Here is a 20,430-nt window from a genome sequence, read left to right on the forward strand (position 1 = left end):
TACCTCCTCCCTCCCCAGTATCCAAGGGCAATGCTTCACCTGCACTTCCCACAATCTAGTCTACTGCATTCGCTGCTCAAATTGTAGTCTCCTCTACATTGGCGAAACGAGACTTAGACTGGGTGATGGCTTCACAGAACATCCAGGTTCTACTCACAAAAAAGACCCCGAGCTACCTGTTGCCCTGCCACTTTAACACACCACCCTGTTCCTTGGCCAACATCTCGGTCTCTGGCTTACTGCAGTGTACCAGCGAAGCTCAACGCAAGCTGGAAGAATAGCACCACCTCATCTTCCGCTTGGGAACCATGCAGCCCTGCGGACTCAATATTGAGTTCAATAATTGAATTAGCCCCCTAGCCCATACACCAGGCCTTGTTATTGCATAACCTATCACTTACACACTACCTATTGTTAGTTACTAACAGTCCCCATTAACAGCTATTTACCCTCCATAGCCACATTGTTATCAACTCCTTTGTCTATCTAACTGCTCTTCTCTCTCTTCGGGCTCTATCCTATCGCTTACTCCCTACCCCATCCCCCTCCCTATTTTCTGCATGTAAACCAACATTTTCCCAGCTGCCATCAGTTCTGAGAAAGGGTCACTGGATCCGAAATGTTAAGTCTGATTTTGTCTTCACGGGTGCTGCCACACCTGCTGAGCTTTTCCAGCAGCTTCTGTTTTTGTTCCTAAATGAAATGTTACTGATGCTAAATTGTTTAATTTTTTGATAATTTATTTAGTCACTTAAGCTAATTCCTTATCCTTTTCATTTCTTTTCAATTCATGCACAAATATAAACGTCATGTATTTCTATGCTTCCGTTCTAATTGTGTACAAATTAAGATTATACTGTTGTAAATATATAATTTTATATGTGTGTATACATCAGTCTACTGCACTTGATAGAATCCTTTCTGTAGACTGTTTCAGGAGCTTATTTTTACAACTTATTATTGCACTTTGTTCCATATTTGATACAGCCGTCTCATCTAAAAATAAACACTGTACTTTAAATCTGCAATAAATACCAACAAACTTTCATTTAACTGACAAATGATACTGCTGTACATTCTTTTGTGGCTACAATGTGATTTACAAGGCTAAAGAGAAACATCTGGTCTGTTATTAATTGTTGTTTAGCTTAGATAGCTAGTGTGAAGTCCAGAATAGCACTAATGAAATGGATTAAATTCCCATTCTAGCTGAGGTAGACTTGTGACCTGTCTCCCCACCCTGCCACTGACAGTGGAAGGTAATGGTAAACCAGTATTGACAAAAACAGCTCATCATGAAGCATCAGTAGATAATGAGTCAAAGACCTACCCTTGGGCAGAGAACTCATGTTTACTAAAGGTATGTGCCTTTTTGGTTGGATTGTTCAGTTGAAAATGTGATTTTATTGGATTATTTTATATTATTTGTTTCACCTAATGTAACAGGATATATCACCAGTATTATTTTAATACTCAGTAAATTTTTCTCCATCTCTCCTCTCTGCAATTCACATAATGAGTTTCTCATAAGTTAAAGTTCCAAGGGTGGATTTTAGTACTTCACTTAATTGGTTGTATAGCAGGTCTGTTTTGTTCCGTTTGCTGGACCAGATTCACTATGGCCAAATGTTGCAGGAGCAATCAGTTTAAAATTAACTTATTCAGCGTGGACCAGGAATCAAACCTGAAGCCTTCCTAGATTGAAATAAAACGTAAGATCCTGGATACACATTAGATAAATCAATAACTGTAAAAGAAAGAAGAGTTGCTGACATTTAGATGTGGGACCATTCATTAATCAATGATCAGAGGCAAAAAACTGCAAATGCTGGAATCCAATGTAGACAAACAGGAGGCCAGAAGAACACAGCAAGCCAGGCAGCATCTGGAGGAAAGGAGAAGCCAACATTTCGGGTAATTACCCTTTTTCAGGACTGGATGTGGGGGTAGGGGGAGCTGCAGATAAAGAGAGAGTGGTGGGAGGAGGGTAGTGGTGATAGGTGGATACCGGTAGTAGGTACAACCTAGTAGATCGGTGGGAGGGATGAATTTGGTTCGTACCTGGAAGGGAGGGTCAGTACTTGGAATGGAAGGGAGGAAGCAGGGCTGGAAAGGGAGCCGGGGGTTGGGTGGGAAGGTTATTTGAAATTAGATTCCTCTGTGTTGAGTCCCCTGGGCAGTAGGGTGCCCAGGCAGAAGATAAGGTGCTGTTCCTCAAATTTGCATTCTGAGTCACTGCGACACTGGAGAAGGCCGAGGACAGACATGCTGTAGGGGGAGTGAAATGGGAGTGTTGAAATGGGCAGTGACCAGGAGGTTAGGCTGGCCGTTACGGGCCAGGTGAAGATGCTCGGTGAAACGGTCACCTAGTCTACATTTGGTTTCACCGATGTCGTCTTGTTATAATACTATATGATTGCTTTGGCTTCACTTACATTAAAGATCTCAAAAATATCCACGGCATTTTCATCATTAAACATAATAACAGGCTACAATTTACATCATGGATAGTTCTCTGACTGATGGAGGTCCATGCAGTTTCAAAACATCAAATAGCATCTTTGGTACCAAAGCTGATCCTGTATTGAGAAATCGTAAGAACTGCAGATGCTAGAGTCAGAGATAGCACAGTGTGGAGCTGGAGGAACACAGCAGGCCAGGCAGCATCAGAGGAGCAGGAGGGTTGATGTTTCAGGTCGGGACCCTTCTTCAGAAATGACAGGGGGGAAGAAATAAATAGAGAGAAGTTAGTAAGGTGGGAGGAGCAGATAGGTGGGAGAGAAGATGGACAGGTTGTGTCAGGTCAAGGGGGTGGGGATGAGGGGAGGGTTGGTCATAGGATGAGGAGGTTTGAAACTGGTAAAATTCACACTTAGGCCATCGGGCTGTAGGCTCCCCAGGCAGAATATGAGGTGCTGCTCCTCCAGTTTGCAGGTGGCGTAACCTTCCACATTAGACGGAGGTTCACCTGCACATCTGTTAATGTGGTCTGTTGCATCCGCTGCCCCTGATGTGGCCTCCTCTACATCGAAGAGATCAAGTGGAGGCTCGGAGACCACTTTGTAGAACACCTGCGCTCTGTTTGTGACAAACAACAACACCTTCTGGTCGCAAACCATTTCAATTCCCACTCCCTTCAGTGTCACAATGAGGCCACCGGCAAACTGGAGGGGCAGCACTCATATTCTGCCTCGGGATCCTACAGCCTAATGGCATAAATGTGGATTTTACCCGTTTCAAAATCTCTTCATCCCATGACCAACCTTCCTTCTCGTCCCCGCCTCCTTGACCTTACACAACCTGTCCATTTTCTCTCCTACCTATCCACTCCTCCCACCTCACTGACCAATCCCCACCACTCCCTACCTGCACTCACCTATCACCATCCCAACCCTGCCCCTCCCATTTATTTCTGAGCTCCATTTCACAACTCCACCCCCACCCATTTCTGAAGAAGGGACCCAACCTGAAACATGAACTTTCCTGCTCCTCTGATGCTGCCAGGCCTGCTGTATTCCTCCAGCTCCACACTGTGTTGATCCTGTATTGACTTCTCATTAATTTGAGAATGCCCTGTCCATTGGCTGAATTACAGATATGCACCTTGAGATCAATACGTAGGGAAGACAGCGTCCGCATGTAATTGTTTTACAAGGGGATGAGTTGAACAAATGACAAAAAAGAAGCACAGTCTTGCAGTTCACAACCAACCCAACCTTTCAACAGTGTGAAAAAGCCTTGGAGACAAAATGGTTATGGAACCAGTCACTCACAACCACTTGGGTGACGCACTGTCATAATTTTCATCCCTTTAACAGCATTAGGTTTAGGACTTCCACCAACAACCAAGAGATTATACTTTCTTTGACTTTTTGCTACTGTGCACCACCTTCTCTACTATGTCAGCAATTGCATACCATATCAAACACCCATCCACCCATCCAGTCTGCATTATATAGTTGTTCAAGGTTAGTTCATCATCATTACTGAACTTTGCACATTTGGTTATGTAACATTTGACAACCTCTCAGCCAAAGTTTGTTCACCAGTAGCCTTTGAATGATGAATCCTATGCATACAGTTAAACATTTGCAAGCAATTTGAGAATACTCTCACTCACAACTAATTTTAAAGTCCTTATGAAATTCTTTTCCATAAGCATTGTCCCTGACATAGGGACTCCCCTCACTACGACATTGTCAGAACCATTCATACAGCAGATTGTCATGGTCAGCATACTTAGTACCATATAGTGTTTTACACTGACCAATTCCTTTAATAGTGTCACTTTCTGCATAGAATACAAATAGTTATTCTTACTGCTTCTTGATGTCATAACCCGTTGAGCCATCCATACCATATGCCACACACATTTTTTTCACTGAAGCATTTTTGTATAGTTTCTTTATGATTTGTACCTTTTGCAAGAATGTAAGCCAACATACTTGCGTTTTGTGCACTTTTCACGGATATTGTTTAAAAAAAATTAGTCTACCCTGAGAATGCTTGGGTCTGTCCAAAAGTACTGCTGCAAAAGGAAGGATGGTGGAAAATAGCATGTAATGAAGAGGATGTGATGATTATGTAGTGTGCAAAAACACAACACAAGGTTACAAAGCCATTCAACTCATGAAGACTTGTGCATCTATAGATCAGGTCTATAAATCATGTCTTCATGATTTAAGGCAGTGCTTGAACAATTGAATGGCGTGTTGATCATTTGCTTGGGCCTGCTCAAAATGTTTCTGAACAACTGGTGTTCTTGAACAATAGAATTCCCTGCTGGAGAGGTTCCCATGTAGTATCACAGAAGCTTTTACATCCACCTGAGAGCGCAGACAGAACGTCAGCTGAATGTTTTATTCAAAATATACATCAGTGCTGCACTGAAGGTAGAGCCTATGTTAAGCGTACAAGTCTCTGAAATGGGGCTGGAACCCAAAATCTTCTGACTCAGTGGTAAAATTTCTACCAGCATGCCAAAGAATAGCAATTACTACATGGTTGAGAGAAGGAAGTTTAATAGTTATTACTTACAATTCTGAATGATAAGGAAATTCCAAATCTAGTATACATTATAGACATAGTATATCTAATAATGATCAAAAAACAGTTCACTGCTTTTCATTTTTAAATTCACATTCAACCAACTGACATTTCAGAACTTAAGATAATCTTTTAAACCAGTAAAATAATAATTTACTAGTTGCTTTAACAATGTTACACACGCAATACTGTGTTAGGTTCATCAGCTGTTGATAACTTCTGTATTCTAACTCATGAGACAAACCTTCTGATGTATAAAGTTTTGCCCAAGTCTGTTGTTGAGTTTTCCTTCGACAATGGCACTGCTTAGTGGTCAGTCAGCAAAACAATTCAGATCGCCAATTAATTAGTGTGATAAAGCCTAATGACCTTTAAACATTTGACAAAAATCTCATGATCCTTCAGCCTTAGCCTTGTGATCTTAAATGAACCATGATTTTTCTATTAATTTTCCTTACTTTAGCGGGTTGAAGATTCAAAGGATCTTCTAAATTGCGTACAAGAACTTGTATTTATACAGCATCTTTTAGACAGGAAACATTTCACAGAAGAAAAGGTAAATATAGGAGTGAAAGAATAGATAACTGGCTCTGGTGCATTAGTTAAGCAAAATTACAGATGATCTGTCCAGAAACAGGAATTTTGAGGATAGTTTTCAAATAGAAGTGTGTAATGGAGAGGTTTAGAAGCAATTATCATGGAGAGGGTTGAGATGATTGAAAGTTTGCTACTATTAGTGGAACAAAAAAATGATGAGATGAACGGAAGACCAACACTTTAGGGGCTAAAGAATGCAGCATGAAACATTAAGCAGAAAGTAAAAATATAGAAGAAAAGTGGGCAAAGCCATGGAAAAGGAATGGTGAGACTTATGCAGCACAATGTAGAAGTAGGAGGGCAGTATTTATGGAAAGAAAAGCAGAGTTAACATTTCAGATGGATGACCTTTCATCACCAGGGCTTTTAAGCTTATGAGGATGATAGTCTGATAAGGGAAATGTTAGAGAAATTGTGTCTAAAGATGAGTAATAAAGTGAGATAGGGTTTTAGCTGCAGTGGGAATGATGTATGAGGAGTTGCAGGTAATACTGAGAGATGGAAATTAGTGGCTTCGTAAACAGGTAGGATATTGCATTTGAAACCAGCTTTAGAAAAAAAGAATTCCAAGGATTTACAAGGTATAATTAACCCAAAGAAACTGATACAACTTGAGGGTTACATGGATGGATGGAGCAAAAGTGTCTGTTGAAGGACAGAAGAAAGATATGCATTCATTCAGTGCTTTTTTACAAAATCAGGCCCTCCCAAAGCACTTACAGCTAATGAAGTACCTTTGAAATATTACCATTGTAAAACAAGAAATGCGGCATGAAGTTGCAGACAGCAATATCTTACAAATAGCAAATGGCTAGGTGAGCAGATGTTTTGCTGGTATCGGTTAAAGAATAAATATTGACCAGTGCAAGGGAGTGAAGTCAGACATTGCCAAAAAAATTTTCCACAGAACCACAGACTTGTTACAGTTGCAGAAGCCGGCCATTCAGCCCATCATGTCTGCAACGGCTGTCAAACGAGAATCATGACTTAGCACACTCAACCTTTTTCCCACGCCCTTGCATAGTGTTTCTATTCAACTAATCATTTAATATTATTTAGAATGCCTCAATTGAACATGCCTCCACCACACTCCCAGGCAGTGCATGCCAGACACCCAAACCACTTGTGTGAAATGTTTTTTTTACATCACATTTGCTTCTTTTGGAAATCCCTCTAAATCTGTGCCTTCTCATTTTTGATCGTTTTATGCATGAGAACAGTTTTTTTCCTATGTACTCAATACAAATCTTTCATAATTTTGAAAACTTCTCTTCAAGGAGAACCATCCCAAGATCTCTAAAATATCCTCATAACTGAAGTTTCTCAAAACTTTTCTTCCTTTAAATGCCTTGAGATTACATTTAGTGCGCAAAGAAGTGGCAGATAGAATACAGTCTGGGAAAGTGTGAGGTTATGCACTTTGGTTGAGTAGAATCGAGGTGTAGACTATTTTCTAAATGGGGAAAGGCTTTAGAAATATGAAGCAGAAAGGGATTTAGAAGACCCAGTTCAGGATTCTCTTAAGGTTAACATGCAGGTTCAGTTGGCAGTTAGGAAGGCAAATGCAATGTTAGCATTCATTCTGAAAGATTAGAATACAAATAAGGACGGGGATTTACTGCTGAGGCTGTATGAGGCTCTGGTCATATCGCATTCAGAATATTATGTAGTTTTGGGCTCCTATCGAAGGAAGGATGTGCTGACTTTGGAGGGAGTCCAGAGGAGGTTTACAAGAACGATGCTGGGAATGAAGGTTTGTCATATGAGGAGCGGTTGAGGACTCTGGATCTGTACTCAGTGGAGTGTAGAAGGATGAGAGGCGATCCCATTGAAACTTAGAGAAACTGAGAGGCCTGGACGTGGAGAAGATGTTTCCACTAGTAGGAAAGACTAAGACCTGAGGCCACAGCTTCAGAGAAGGCATGACCCTTTAGAACTGAGATAAGGAGGAATTTCTTCAGCCAGAGAGTGGCAAACCTGTGTAACTCCTAGCCACAGAAGGCTATGGAAGCCAAGTAACTAAATGTATTTAAAACAGAGCTAGATATGATCTTGATTAATAAGACGATCAAGAGTCATGGGAGGAAGCAGGAGAATAGGGTTGAGAAACATATCAGCCGTGATTCAATGGTGGAGCAGACCGATAGGCTGAATGGCCTAATGCTGCTCCTATATCTTATGGTATTATGGGTTTGAATCGCACCATGGCAGATGAAATATTAATTTGAATTCAAGTTTTAAAAAAAACGATGGGATCAACAATGGCAACCATGTAATCATTGTCAATTGTCAAAAAAAAACAAAATCACATTCACTAATATCCTTTAGGGAAGGAAACCTGCCATCTTTACCTGATCTGGCCTATGTGTGACTCCAGATCTAGCAAGAAGATTGACTCAACTGCTCTCTGGGCAATTAGGAAAGGGCAACAAATGCTGGCTTAACCAGTGACACCCACATCCAATAATTTAAAGAATCAGCAACAAATGCTGGCCATGCCAGCAATGCCCACATGCCATGAAAGAATAAAAGAGATGTTAGAATGAAGTGGTGAGGGTCATAAAACGACAGGAGATCTTACTTAGACAAATGGAGGCTGGAAGAACACAGCAAGTCAGGCAGCATCTGGAGAAAGGAGCAGTCAACGTTTCAGGTATTACCCTTCTTCAGGACTCCCAGCCCTGAAGAAAGGGAATACCCAAAACGTTGACGGCTCCTTTCCTCCAGATGCTGCCTGGCTTGCTGTGTTCTTCCAGCCTCTTGTTTGTCCACCTTGGATTCCAGCATCTGCAGGAGATCTTACTTGACTAAAGTCAGAAGTCACACAATACCAGGTTATAATCCAACAGGTTTATTTGAAATCATGAGCTTTCAGACTGCTGTTCCTTTGTCAGGTAAAGTCTGGGGATGAACGTGACTGTAGTTCAAAACCATTGAAGCAGGGTATTAGAAATCAAGATGGCAGGCCTTAAAACATCAGAAAACATAGGAGTTGCAGGGAGGTCTGGAGGTTAAAAGCAATTTAGAGGGTTTCTTAGCCAAATATGAATCAAAGGAGCCCATGGAATATTTTACCTTAGAGAATAGCTGGAACACTGAAGAGAAAACAAAGTGAATTCTAGAGGGTTGATATATACACTTGTTTGCTCACAGGAAAAATTAATAAACATTCAAGATTTTACGAGTTAGGGAAATTTGTGCAGGAGGAACTGAAAAATAGTTTAAAGAAAAGTCTTTATAAGCTGTCATGTTGTATTAGTAGTGTTTACTTTGTTTAATTCTTTTAGATATACAACCAAGTTTATTTTTGCTTAAAAACAAGAAATCTTGTGTAGTTCTGTGGTTAACTGGTGGGCATTCATGTTTCTCCTTTCAACTTTAATAGTCACTAACACGATCATAAAATTGAGAAGGACTTCATGATGATTACCTTAAAGTTTTGTTGGCATTACATTAGTTATTGGTCATCATTTATACCTTTGATTGTTTCTGCAAATCAAACTCCTTATTGAGTAATCCAAGTAACAGCAAGTTCCAGAATTATTTTGAAGATTGTGGAAGGTACTACATTTTTAAAGATAGGTTTTTGCTGTCCAGAAGAACACAATGCCCATGATAAGAATTTTCCTTAATTATAATCAAATGTTACATTTATTGTAACACTGTTAACTCAAATGTTGTCAAAGAGTTGTCCATAACCTTCATTTTTCCTTCGGAAGTAAGATCCTGTTTTCTCAGATGCTCAATTAGCTGTTCCATTTTTTTAAGCTTTGCTGCAGTTCCCTGCTCTTGTTGCTGAAGTTTTTTAATCTTCTCTTGTAATCTGAAAATCTTTTCCCAGAGTTGGGCCTTACCAGTATCCTGTCTACAATATGAATGCTCAACTTGTAGAACATTTTCAGGGACTATGGGTTGCTGATCACTAAACAGTTGGTTTGTTTCAAGCTCTTTTATTGTTGTGAAGGGTTCAGTTGATGTGATGTTGAAAGGTTGTTCTGGATTTCCATGTGACTCAGATGCAGTGTTAACTTCTGAATTCCTTTGGGATTGCTCATCACGCTCTGCACTAGGAACTGATGATTCTAGTCTTTCTTTGGTTGGTTTTTCATCTCTTGCAGCAGGAACAAAGATTTGTGGGTTTGTTTCTGATGCTTCTTTTGGAAAATTATTTTTCCTACGAATATATCGAGAACACAGTTTTTTCTTCTGAAAGATAAAGTTTTGGCTTTTTATTTGATAAAATGGACATTTATTGCATTATAACGTCCCGAACCCCACTTCAAAGTCAGAGCTAATCTTACCTGCTGATGATTTGGAAATGAGAAAACAGTTGGTATAGATTGCGGCTTCAAATAACGGATACCCCAGCGCCATTCAAATGAATCTGCAGTAAAATGTTCACTACATATGCATTGATGCTTAGTGGGGAACCAGTTGTCACGCTTTATATTTTTGATCCATTTGTTAAGTCTTTCTTTGTTTTGCAATGGAAACCTTTTTTTAAAGAGAAAACAAAATATATTTGTTACATTAAAGGTTTATGCATACTGTATTGTGAAGTTTATTCTTGAGCTGCTTAGTATTAAGTTAGGCTTAATATTTAGCAATATTTAGATATGTACTCCTAAACCTGCTCATTAATCTCTCTTCTACATACTCTGAGCCAGCATTAGGGTGGTAAATTTATATTTGTAAAAGATTAACTTTCTAAATTAGTATAACTGAAATACAAATTCTGTCTTTAATGTGTATGAATTCAAGGCTGTGTAAATATGTTAGTATTATTGTTGGTTCTAACATATTCCTGTGAATCAAAACCTAAGGGGCTGGGTAATAGGACTGTCCTTTTGGAAATGTTTAATAAATCAGTTGGATTGTATCCTCATGCAAAATGAAGCCGACTTAAATAATACTTCTTAAAACTTGTTATCATAAATACATACATTTCTTAATAAAATCTTTTACTTTTGTGATGCAAGTTACATAGTTTTTATTTTCCAAATGGGTGGTACTTGATTCCAGGAGTCTCTGACATTGTAGCCTATGTGGATTGACTTATGGCATATCCTGGTGCTTGACTATGACATGGAACAACTTAAGTGATATGCTACGGTCTGCTTGTGCCATTGCAGTGCTGTGCCCTGTTGACCATCACAGTGAAATCTAATGTTACATTTTCCATTTACTGTCAATTACTGTCCAGTTTCAATCTTCAAAGTAACAATAGTCTGTTGACGGTTATGTATGTGCATGAAGGTCAGAATAAGATCACTTGCTTTTCTTTCTGGTCTAACTGGAAGAAAGCTTGGTCACCCAGTGAGATACAAAAAAGCTGCCAACATCTGTGTAACATTACTCCAGTGTGAGCTACTGCTTTCTGTAAATGGGGATAGAGATTAAAATGACAAGTGATATACATGTGGAACATTACAGAGTCATAGTCATAGAGGTATACAGCAAGAAAACAGGCCCTTCGGCCATGGGGACTAGATATCCTTAATTAATCAAGTCCCATTTGCCAGCATTTAGCTCATATCCATCTAAACCCTTCCTATTCATATATCCATCCAGATGTCTCTTAAATGTTGTAATTGTACCAGCCTCCACCACTTCCTCTAGCAGCTCGTTCCATACTTGCAGCACCCTCTGCTTGAAAAGATTGCCCCTTAAGTCCCTTTTAAATCTTTCCCCTCTCGTCTTAAATCTATGCCATCTAGTTTTGGACTCCCCTACCCTGGGTAAAAGACCATGGCTGCTCACCCAATCCATGCCCCTCACGATTTTATAGAGTTCTATAAGGTCACCCTCAGCGTCCGATGCTCCAGGGAAAATAGCTCCAGTCTATTCAACCACTCCCTGTAGCTCAAACCCGCTGACCCTGGCAATATCCTTGTAAATCTTTTCTTAACCCTTTCGAATTTCACAACATCTTTTCCTATAGTGATCCAAGATGGAGGACGGGAGAAATTTGTGGCTGTAAGTGCTGCTCCTTTTTTCAGTTGTTTACAGTGTTGGAGCTCATTTCCTCAAATTCTTGGAACAGTAATTATAAGCTGTTGCATTGTTTTGTAACTTTGGGGAAAAAAAATTCAAATCAAAGGTACTTTTTAAAGTGGGATGAAGTGAGACAGCAGGTACCATGTGGGAGGTGAAAAAAGGAGCAGTGAACTTGCACAGCTGCCTATACTGTTTAGTAACAAATATCCCTGGATCATCAGAGTTTGGACTGAGAGAAAAATTAGCTTTTACTACAAAATGTGCAGTTTTCTTTTTAATTACAATGAATCATGGCAATAAGATCCCAATTCTTTCCGCCCATTTTCTATTACAAGATATCTTCGATTTATGTTTTTTGACATAGAAGATTAAAGTCTGCTTCAACACTGGAGCCCCCCAAGGATGCATCCTCAGCCCACTGCTTTACTCCCTTTACACCTATGACTGTGTTGACAAATTCCAAATGAATGCTATCTACAAGTTCACTGACGACACCACCATAATGGGACGGATATCTAACAATGAAGAGTCAAACTACAGAAGGGAGATAGAGGGCTTGGTGACATGGTGCAATGAAAACAATCTGTCTGTCAACATCGGCAAAACTGAACATTGACTTCAGAAAGAAAGGAGAACACGCCCCCATCTACATCAACGGAACAGAGGTTGAGAGGGTGAAGAGCATGAAGTTCCTTGGAGTGACAATAACTGAAACCTGTCCTGGACTTCCCACGTAGATGCAACAGTCAAGAAGGCACAACAACACCTCTTCTTCCTCAGGCAGCTCAGGAAATTTGGCGTGTCCATAAGGTCCCTCACCAACTTTTACAAATTCACCACTGAAAGCATACTGTCCAGGTGCATAATGGCCTGGTATGGCAACTGCTCTGCCCAGGACCATAAGAAACTACAGAAGATTGTGTGCACAGCCCAGACCAACATAGAAGCCAACCTTCCATCCATGGACTCCATTTACACAGCTCGCTGCCACAGAAAGGCTACCAACGTCATCAAAGAGCCATCGCACCCCGGTAATAATCTCCTACAACCTCTTCCGTCAGGCATAAGATAAAGAAGCCTGAACCCACGCACGAGCAAGTTTGGGAACAGCTTCTTCCCGGCTGTTATCAGACGATGAATGGACTCTCTAGCCTCAAATAACGCTGATCTTGCTAACGTTGATCTCGTCTAGCGCACGCCCTGTGCAATGTAACCTGTATGCCTCTGTCTAAGTCTTTATGATCTGTATATCTTTTGCTTACTGTGATCTGCCTGTACCACTCGTAAACAAAGCTTTTCACTGTATTTTGGTACATGTGACAATAAATAAATCAATCAATCAATACTAATACAGTGACTAAACAACAGCAGTCAGAACAAACAATGAACACAGAGAATGGATAGCTAAAAGAAAAGTTGGACAAGGTTGTTTTCTGTTTCCAGAACTTTCCAGTCTTTATAGTGAAATTTGGAACAATATTGACCCCATTACTTGAGAAGGGATGTAGTTGCATTGAAGGCAGTTCAGAGGAGATTGATGAAATTGAATCCACAGATGGGGGAGTTTATCTTATGAAGACAGATTGAGCAGTCAGGCCTATATTCTCTGGAGTTTAGAAGAATGAGAAGAGATCTAATTGAGGGATATAAGATGCTATAGAGGATCTACAAAGTGGATATAGAAAGGATGTTTCTTCGTGTGAGCAATCTAGAACAAGATGTCATATTTTAGGATAAGGGATAGTTGATTTAAAACAGATGAGGAGAAATTACTTCTCTAAGGGTCATATATTTGTGACCCTAAATTGTGGCTAGGACATTGAGTAAATTTAAGGAGAATATACCAGATTTTTAATCAGTAATGGGTTGAAGGGTGATGGAGAGTGGGCAGGAAAGTGGAGTTGAGGCCAAGATGAGATCAGCCACGATTGAATTAAATGGCAGAGCAGGCTCAAAGGGCTGAATTGCCAACTCCTGCTTCTAGTTGTTAAAGTCTTATGAAATGACTACAGAGCATCTATAGGAGTTTTTAAAATTTATTTATGGGAAGTGGATGTCACTGGCTGGGCCAGCGTTTATTGCCCATCACTAATTGCCATTGAAAGATTAAAGGTGAACAGTCTTCTTAAATGCCGCAGTCTGTTTGGTGCAGGTAAACCAACAATGCAGTTAAGGAGAGAATTCCAAGATTTTGACCCAGGGTATCACCAGGAATTTCAATAATTGGAACAAATATAAATAATCTGAGATAAGCAGATTACACAATAATTATAGCAGATGTGAAGGAAAGTCTACAGACTTCTAGATGCAATTGTAATAGTAACAGATATGGATTATCATTAATCTATGTAAAAAGGATTATTTCTAAATGCAAAATATTAGTGAAATCAAAATAAATGAAACAAGTAGAATTTTTGTTCTATTTGGGTGGCTTAATTTTGATGGGAAAAGAGATGAAGACATCAGGAAGCATATAACATTTGCAAAACAAAAATGAGACCTCTTAGAATATGAGCACCTCCATAGAAAAATGAGATGGCCAAGATGCTTCCCGTGTGTAACGTTTTCATATGGATTTGAAATTGAAATATAAACAAGATAATAGAGTGGATGTCAGTTCTGAGCCATTTAAGAATTACTTGGACCACACACAGGTAACGAGGAATCTTTGAGGAAAAGCAGGCACACAAGAAGAACTTTTGTAGGTGATCACCAAAGGACAATTACAATTGTTTGGGTACATATTTAGAAGAGAGAAGCTGGAACATCTGGGAGTCCAGTACTTGTAAGCAACAGAATTAATGTTCCATCATGCTGCTGTGCTGCTCTTATCAGATTTCATGTGGCAGCAGGGCATTCACTGTGTGCATGCCATGCATGTGTGCATTGGTTGTACACAGGAGTCAATGGCTCATAGATAGCTCTTATTATCTAGCAGCCACCCTTTGGTTTTAGATGTTGGCTCAATGCAACTAGCACAGCAAACCGATGCAGAATAAAGATCTCATAGCCACTGCCAGACTATCAAGTGTTGACCTGAATGTTACACTGCCTATGTATGATCACATACTTGACGGTCATTGAGGTTGTGTAATTTATTATTGTTCCAGTATAGGGCAAAGTTGACATGCTGTGTCCACAAAGTGTTGTGCTTTCTTTAAGTGACACCCTGCATCATGGTGAAGCCTATAACCCTAACAAATCATGATGCTTGCCTTTGGCAAAAGGGAATGAAACATATTTATTTAGCTGTCATTAAATTGACAGTTTCAGTGACTTCCCTTATGCAACAGTGGATACCAAACTGTAAGATGCCATATCTTTACCATTAGCCTGAAGGGAGTCAGATGCATTAAAGCTTCTCACGAAGATCACCTTCATTGCCACTGACAATGTATTCTTTGTCCTGGTCTGAGGTTGCAGTTGTGAATGCAGCACATGGCAAATTTCAGTGAGAACATCTTCTGCTGTTCAAATATTGAACTGCGAGAAGTTGACTGGGGCGTTAATCTTCAAACTGTTGCATGCTGTTTGACATCATAATTTCTCTGACTTGCACAATTATAGCAGTGATTGCCTGCATGTAAGCTAACTTTTACACCAATACAGTATCTGTCATAATGCTGTGGAGGCCATAGTGGAGCCCTAAGGGCACACAGCACATGTATAAAAGACAAATCTAATTCTTACAGTTTCATTTTTCAATTTATGGCAGTTGACTATGAAGTGAATGAGGATCTAAGTGACATTGGTAGGGTTTTCACTTTGTGGTAATGTTAGTATGTCCTGCAGAAGCTTATCTTACACTGTTGGCTCTTCTAGTTATGCTAGCACTGCAGCCAGCACAAACAACTTCAGAACGTAGTTCAAAACATATCACTTTATATTCCCTCTGATTTCTATGATCTGGCCTCTGGATCTGCTATTTCTTTGTTCTGCCACTTTGCTTGGGATTTCACACCTTATTCTGATTATGACACACTTATTTTCTCATCTCTGTCCATCACTGCCTCTGTTAGCAATGAATTTTTGAGCTATCCTCTTTGCAATTTGTCTTGGCTATATGATCTCTTCCATCACAACTCCTACATTTCCTCATCCTACTGGATTTTGAGTCTCAGTCAGCCAATCAACTGGGCCATCTGCTCCCCATGCTCCCCATGTCCTGACCAGATACGACCCCTTTCTACCATCTTTTCCCACTCCTGATTTGAAAGAATGTATATGTTGTATGACTTTGCTCATGTCTTGGCTGTCAAAATCTTTATCTGTGATATTATTACCTCCAGAATCAACTATTGCAATGCACATTGGGCAGCTTCCTATATTCTAGTCACCTTAAACTTGACATAATCCAACATTTTCTTCTTGAGCGCTGATTCTTACTAAATCCCATTCATCCATCAACCCTTTATTACTCAACTACACTGGTGCTTGTTTAAGCGAGGCCTTGATTTTAAATGTCTTAATACTTCTTTTCAAAGCCTCCATGACTTGAGTTCAACCTTTTCTCTAACATCTCACCTCCAAGATGTTTGTCTTTCTCCAAATCTGACCTCTTGAGCATTCCACATTCACCAGAGGCACACTGACGATGTTACCTAGCAGGGTGATGAAACATTTGCAACCAAACCCACCAGCTCTGTGAGCATGTCGACAACCTCATTTGTGGCTATATCTTCAGCTGTCACAGCCTTAAGCTCAGGAATTCCTCAATAAACCTCTCTATCGTCCTTCAAGGTATATCTTACAGCTATCTCTGTGATTAGACTTTTTGTTATCTATCTGACATATGGCTTGGTGTGAAATTTTGTTCATGTTCTTGAGAATATGTTGCACCTTTGACGAAGAATAAGTACAAGCTACTGTTATATACTGGGAAAGTTAGTTGGATCAAAAACAAAGTTGCTGGAAAAACTCAGCAGGTCTGGCAGCATCTGTGGAGGAGAAAACAGAGTTAACGTTTCGGGTCCGGTGACCCTTCCTCAGAAAGTTAGTTGGAATTTGGAACTTGAGTTCTGTTCCCAGCTGATAGACTTTCTTCTGCTACCTCCTTTGTCTGCTCTCTTGCTGTTCCCCATACCTTGCATCCTCACCTCTTTTGTGCTTGTACTTTACTGTGTTCTTCTGCAATCTTTTTTTGCTGTTCCTACCTCTAACCCTTGTTCCTTCATATGGTGCTATCTGACTAACTTCCCTGCTATTGCCTTGAATGCCCACTCCTCCTCATACAAACATTCACGTGTAGATCTCCAGCCCCCAAATCCCACCAATACTCAATAAAAAAAATTGACATATGTTGTTCAGATTATCGATAATATTATTCATTACAAAGCAAGGGACAATGACCGTGGCATTGCTGACAAGGCAATCTGCTAATGCATGGATGCATTTGGATCAACCTTGTAATTCCTACTTTTTCAGTGCATGCATTACTCGAAAAGTGTTAGCTTTCTTTCCTTTTAGACTTTAATAAAACAAAGTTGCCGTATCTTAATTACTGGTTCTTAATTGTTCTTCTGAAGCTTGGTGTTGTTATGTGCGTTGGACCTTAGGATTCTTGATTTTCAGTGGCACCGTGGACGGTGATGTTTCAGCCTTTTTCTACTTACGGGTAGAAGCCCAACTTCTGATTATCAGATGACAACTGGCCACTTCGATTAGAGCAGCGGGCAACCGCGCAATACCTAGGCATTTCTTTGCGACAGAACCAAGGTAGTGGCGAGCAGCGGAACGCGCAGGAACCCTGAATGCGGAAGTGAAATCACAAAGAACGCTGTATCGAGCTGGATCAGCGACGCGACGTGGAGGCAGCCAATAAGTGAGTGATTCGTGGTGGAAGGGGTTCTAGAACGCGGTGTAACAGTTCAGGGTGTTTCCTGCTGCTGTGTGCGGTCCGGGAAAGGCTACTACTGGTGAGTGCTTCTGGCAAATGGACTAGGCCTTATTCCAGATTTCCCCGCACAGTCGATCCTGCTGCTATCTAAGTGTATTCAAAATCGGTTTCGCTTTGTTTGTATTTCCCTTCAGGTTTTTATTTTAAATGCGTTTTACTGCTTTCATATTTGTGAGTCGTACAAGTGTTCGCTTTCGTGTGCTTTCCCTCCTATGCGTAAGACTGTTGTAAGAAAACCTTGGTAATGGATAGTGGCGAATTTGCACGGCTGGCATCAGGCTTGTAGTCAGGTTCTGAAGGTCATTTCTGAAGAAGGGTCTAGGCCCGAAACGTCAGCCTTCCTGCTCCTCTGATGCTGCTTGGCCTGCTGTGTTCATCCAGCTCTACACCTTGTTATCTCTTGTAGTCAGGTTGAGCGTGCCGCCACATCAGCTGAGTAATAAAGTGGGTTCCGTGGCATCATCAGGTTATGCTGCTGAAAAGTGCAGCTTTTCTGTTTGCCAGTCATTTCGCGACATGAAATGTGAAGAAAATTAACTCTAAAAGCACTTTCTGTCTCCTCCTTTGGTTAAAATCTTTTAGTTTCTGAAGGTAATGGGAGTTATTGCCAAATTTCACTCTATACTTCTGCAAAGAAATTAACTCACCTTCACCGAAGCCCCAAACAAAACGTGTGGAGCGCCCACTGACCTTTGGTTCTTTGATTGAAATGTGTTTTTTTTTTATTTGCATTTTATGGATGTCATATTGTATTCGACGGCCTTCGCTTGCAACAAACAGACTCGATTCTGTCAATACAATGATCAGTTACAAAACAGGTTGAGATTTTAGCACTACACAGAAGATGTATTTGTTTTAAATTGTGCCCTTTGTATAGTCGTCAAAATGTTACCGAGGTCGCCGTACTTGCTTTTAAACCAATGCAGACTACTGAAACCAATTAGATTGAGTTGCCAGTGATTTATTCAGGGTGTAGGTGAAAGTCTGCTGATGTTTTGAGAGGTAGATGTGTAACTGACAGAATACTGGTACAAATGTGAACAACTTTTTTTTAATTAAATACTGTCTGGGAGCTTTTTACTGTCCAAAGATCCAAAAGCATCATCAGGCCCAGCAGAGCCTTCTTGGGATAAATAGGGATATGCAATGACTTGTAGCCTTTTCAGTATTTCCTGAAACCAGTTGGAGAATGCAAAGTAGAAAAATCAACGAAATCGCTTTCCCCTCATTGAGAAGAGACACCACATTGTTATTCAATAGAACTATGTATGCCGTGCAGTCTGTCATAACAGCATTTCACTTTGAATTATATTAGTCAGTACCAACCCTAGTAAAAAATACTGCTGTACCAGAGGTTGCTACAAAAATGCTAAAAATTGAACTGAAAAAGTTTTCTGGGACAAGTGGTAAAGCATGAAAGTTCTTTCACAGACAATGTACTTATAGTATTTCTGTGATTGGGCTAGTGATTGTTCTTTGGAATTCTGTAGGTTAATGATGTATGTGGCTTACTTTAAAGTAGATGCTGCATTCGCCATAGTTAAGCTTGCAGTCAAGATCATTCTGACTTTGACACAAATGAATGTGTACAAGGAAATGTACAAGTGAATGTTGCATTTCTATTTATGACATTTGGGAATTTCTTGGAAATAGGTAGTATAAGTGACATCTTTAGAAGGTAACTTGCAAGTAACTGATATCTGCTGAAATATTGGTACTTGTGAATTTCCTTTAATAATTTGAAAACTTCCAAGGTGCATTCCGTCAAAACCCTGGGGCACTTGTTAACACAGCTTCGTCCCTCCCTTGCATAAGTGTACTACATAAAAATCTGAACTGTAGATGCTGGAAATTAGAAACAAAAACAGAAATTGCTGAGAAAACTCAGCAGGTCTGACAGCATCTGAAGAATTATCGCTGGACCTGAAATGTTGACTCTGATTTTTTTCCACATGTAGACTAGTACTAGATTGACATAAATTTAGGCTTAAAAATGTAGGGCAAGGTCCCGTGATATTGCAGTTTTGAGAGTCCGATAGCAATTTTCATTTAAAATTTTTTTTTTTTTTACAAGAGAAGTCTGCACGATGCTTAACCAGGGTGGTCAAATGCTGCTGTGTACTTCGCCTCCCACTGTTAACCTTATTTTGTGCTTTGTTTAATTTTCCAAATGCAAATGAGTCTCCCAAGAAATTTAACGTGTATATTCAGATTGGTATGGAAGGCAATATAAATGAGATTGTGGAAATTCTAAGCCTTACTGAAGAGGATCTCTGCTGTACTGAAGTTTGGAATATTTGAGATACACATACTTACAGCATAGTGTTAATGTATATCTTTGTATTTTCTAGGAAATATTGACAATGGCAGCAGCACACTCTGTTTTTGCTTTTGCTGTCTGTTTTCTAATGATATCTGAATTTATACTGGCAAAGAAGGATTATTATGAAATTTTGGGTGTGCCAAAAAATTCATCTGACCGTCAAATTAAGAAAGCATTTCACAAGCTTGCAATGAAATACCATCCAGATAAAAATAAAAGTCCAGATGCAGAGACAAAGTTCAGAGAAATTGCTGAAGGTAAGTGCGTTAGACTTCTATGAGATTATTCTGATTGGTCTGTCTATGTTTCTATAGTTTCAGGTTATTGGAAAGACTACAGCTATTTTCTTTAGCTCCTACCATAAATATTACCTTTTACTAGTTCGACAATTCTCCTTTTCAGCCACTATCTCAAGCTGCACCAGACTTTTCAAGATTTTGGCATCTTAATAGTGAATCAAGCATCTGACTTTGACAAGAGGGGGGTTGTGAGAAAGCTTATGTGCACCATTGTAATTTACCACATTATCTACCTCTTCCTGAACCCTTCTTCCATGTCTTTAGTCATCTCC

At 39.9% G+C, this 20,430-nt stretch overlaps 2 protein-coding genes across 5 annotated transcripts in view; one reads left to right on the plus strand and one right to left on the minus strand.

Moving 5' to 3' along the window:
- dnajb9a (DnaJ heat shock protein family (Hsp40) member B9a) overlaps positions 1-20,430 on the plus strand; it is a 28,439-nt gene that overhangs the window by 5,597 nt on the left and 2,412 nt on the right. The window contains exons 1-2 of one of the 3 annotated variants that reach the window (XM_048607398.1): positions 17,346-17,461; positions 19,888-20,116. In XM_048607398.1, the coding sequence (XP_048463355.1) occupies positions 19,900-20,116 (217 nt within the window). In that variant the 5' untranslated portion in view covers positions 17,346-17,461; positions 19,888-19,899. Of the gene's footprint in view, positions 1-17,345; positions 17,556-19,887; positions 20,117-20,430 lie in introns of those variants that run through there. The other 2 variants (XM_020516095.2, XM_048607399.1) reach the window with 2 other exon arrangements.
- On the minus strand, positions 5,009-17,787 carry LOC109916384 (THAP domain-containing protein 5-like). Of its 2 annotated transcripts, none has more exons than XM_020516094.2 (3): positions 17,253-17,783; positions 9,945-10,137; positions 5,009-9,849 (listed from the first exon to the last, which is right to left on the minus strand). In XM_020516094.2, the coding sequence occupies exons 1-3, from the start codon at positions 17,333-17,335 to the stop codon at positions 9,295-9,297; spliced, it is 831 nt and encodes a 276-aa protein (XP_020371683.1). In that variant the 5' UTR covers positions 17,336-17,783; the 3' UTR covers positions 5,009-9,294. The 2 variants fall into 2 exon arrangements, with proteins under 2 accessions (XP_020371683.1, XP_048463354.1); XM_048607397.1 differs by having other exon boundaries at positions 8,453-9,846; positions 17,253-17,787.

This window comes from Rhincodon typus, chromosome 18 (assembly GCF_021869965.1).
Source record: "Rhincodon typus isolate 14 chromosome 18, sRhiTyp1.1, whole genome shotgun sequence".
Classification (NCBI taxonomy): Eukaryota; Metazoa; Chordata; class Chondrichthyes; order Orectolobiformes; family Rhincodontidae; genus Rhincodon; species Rhincodon typus.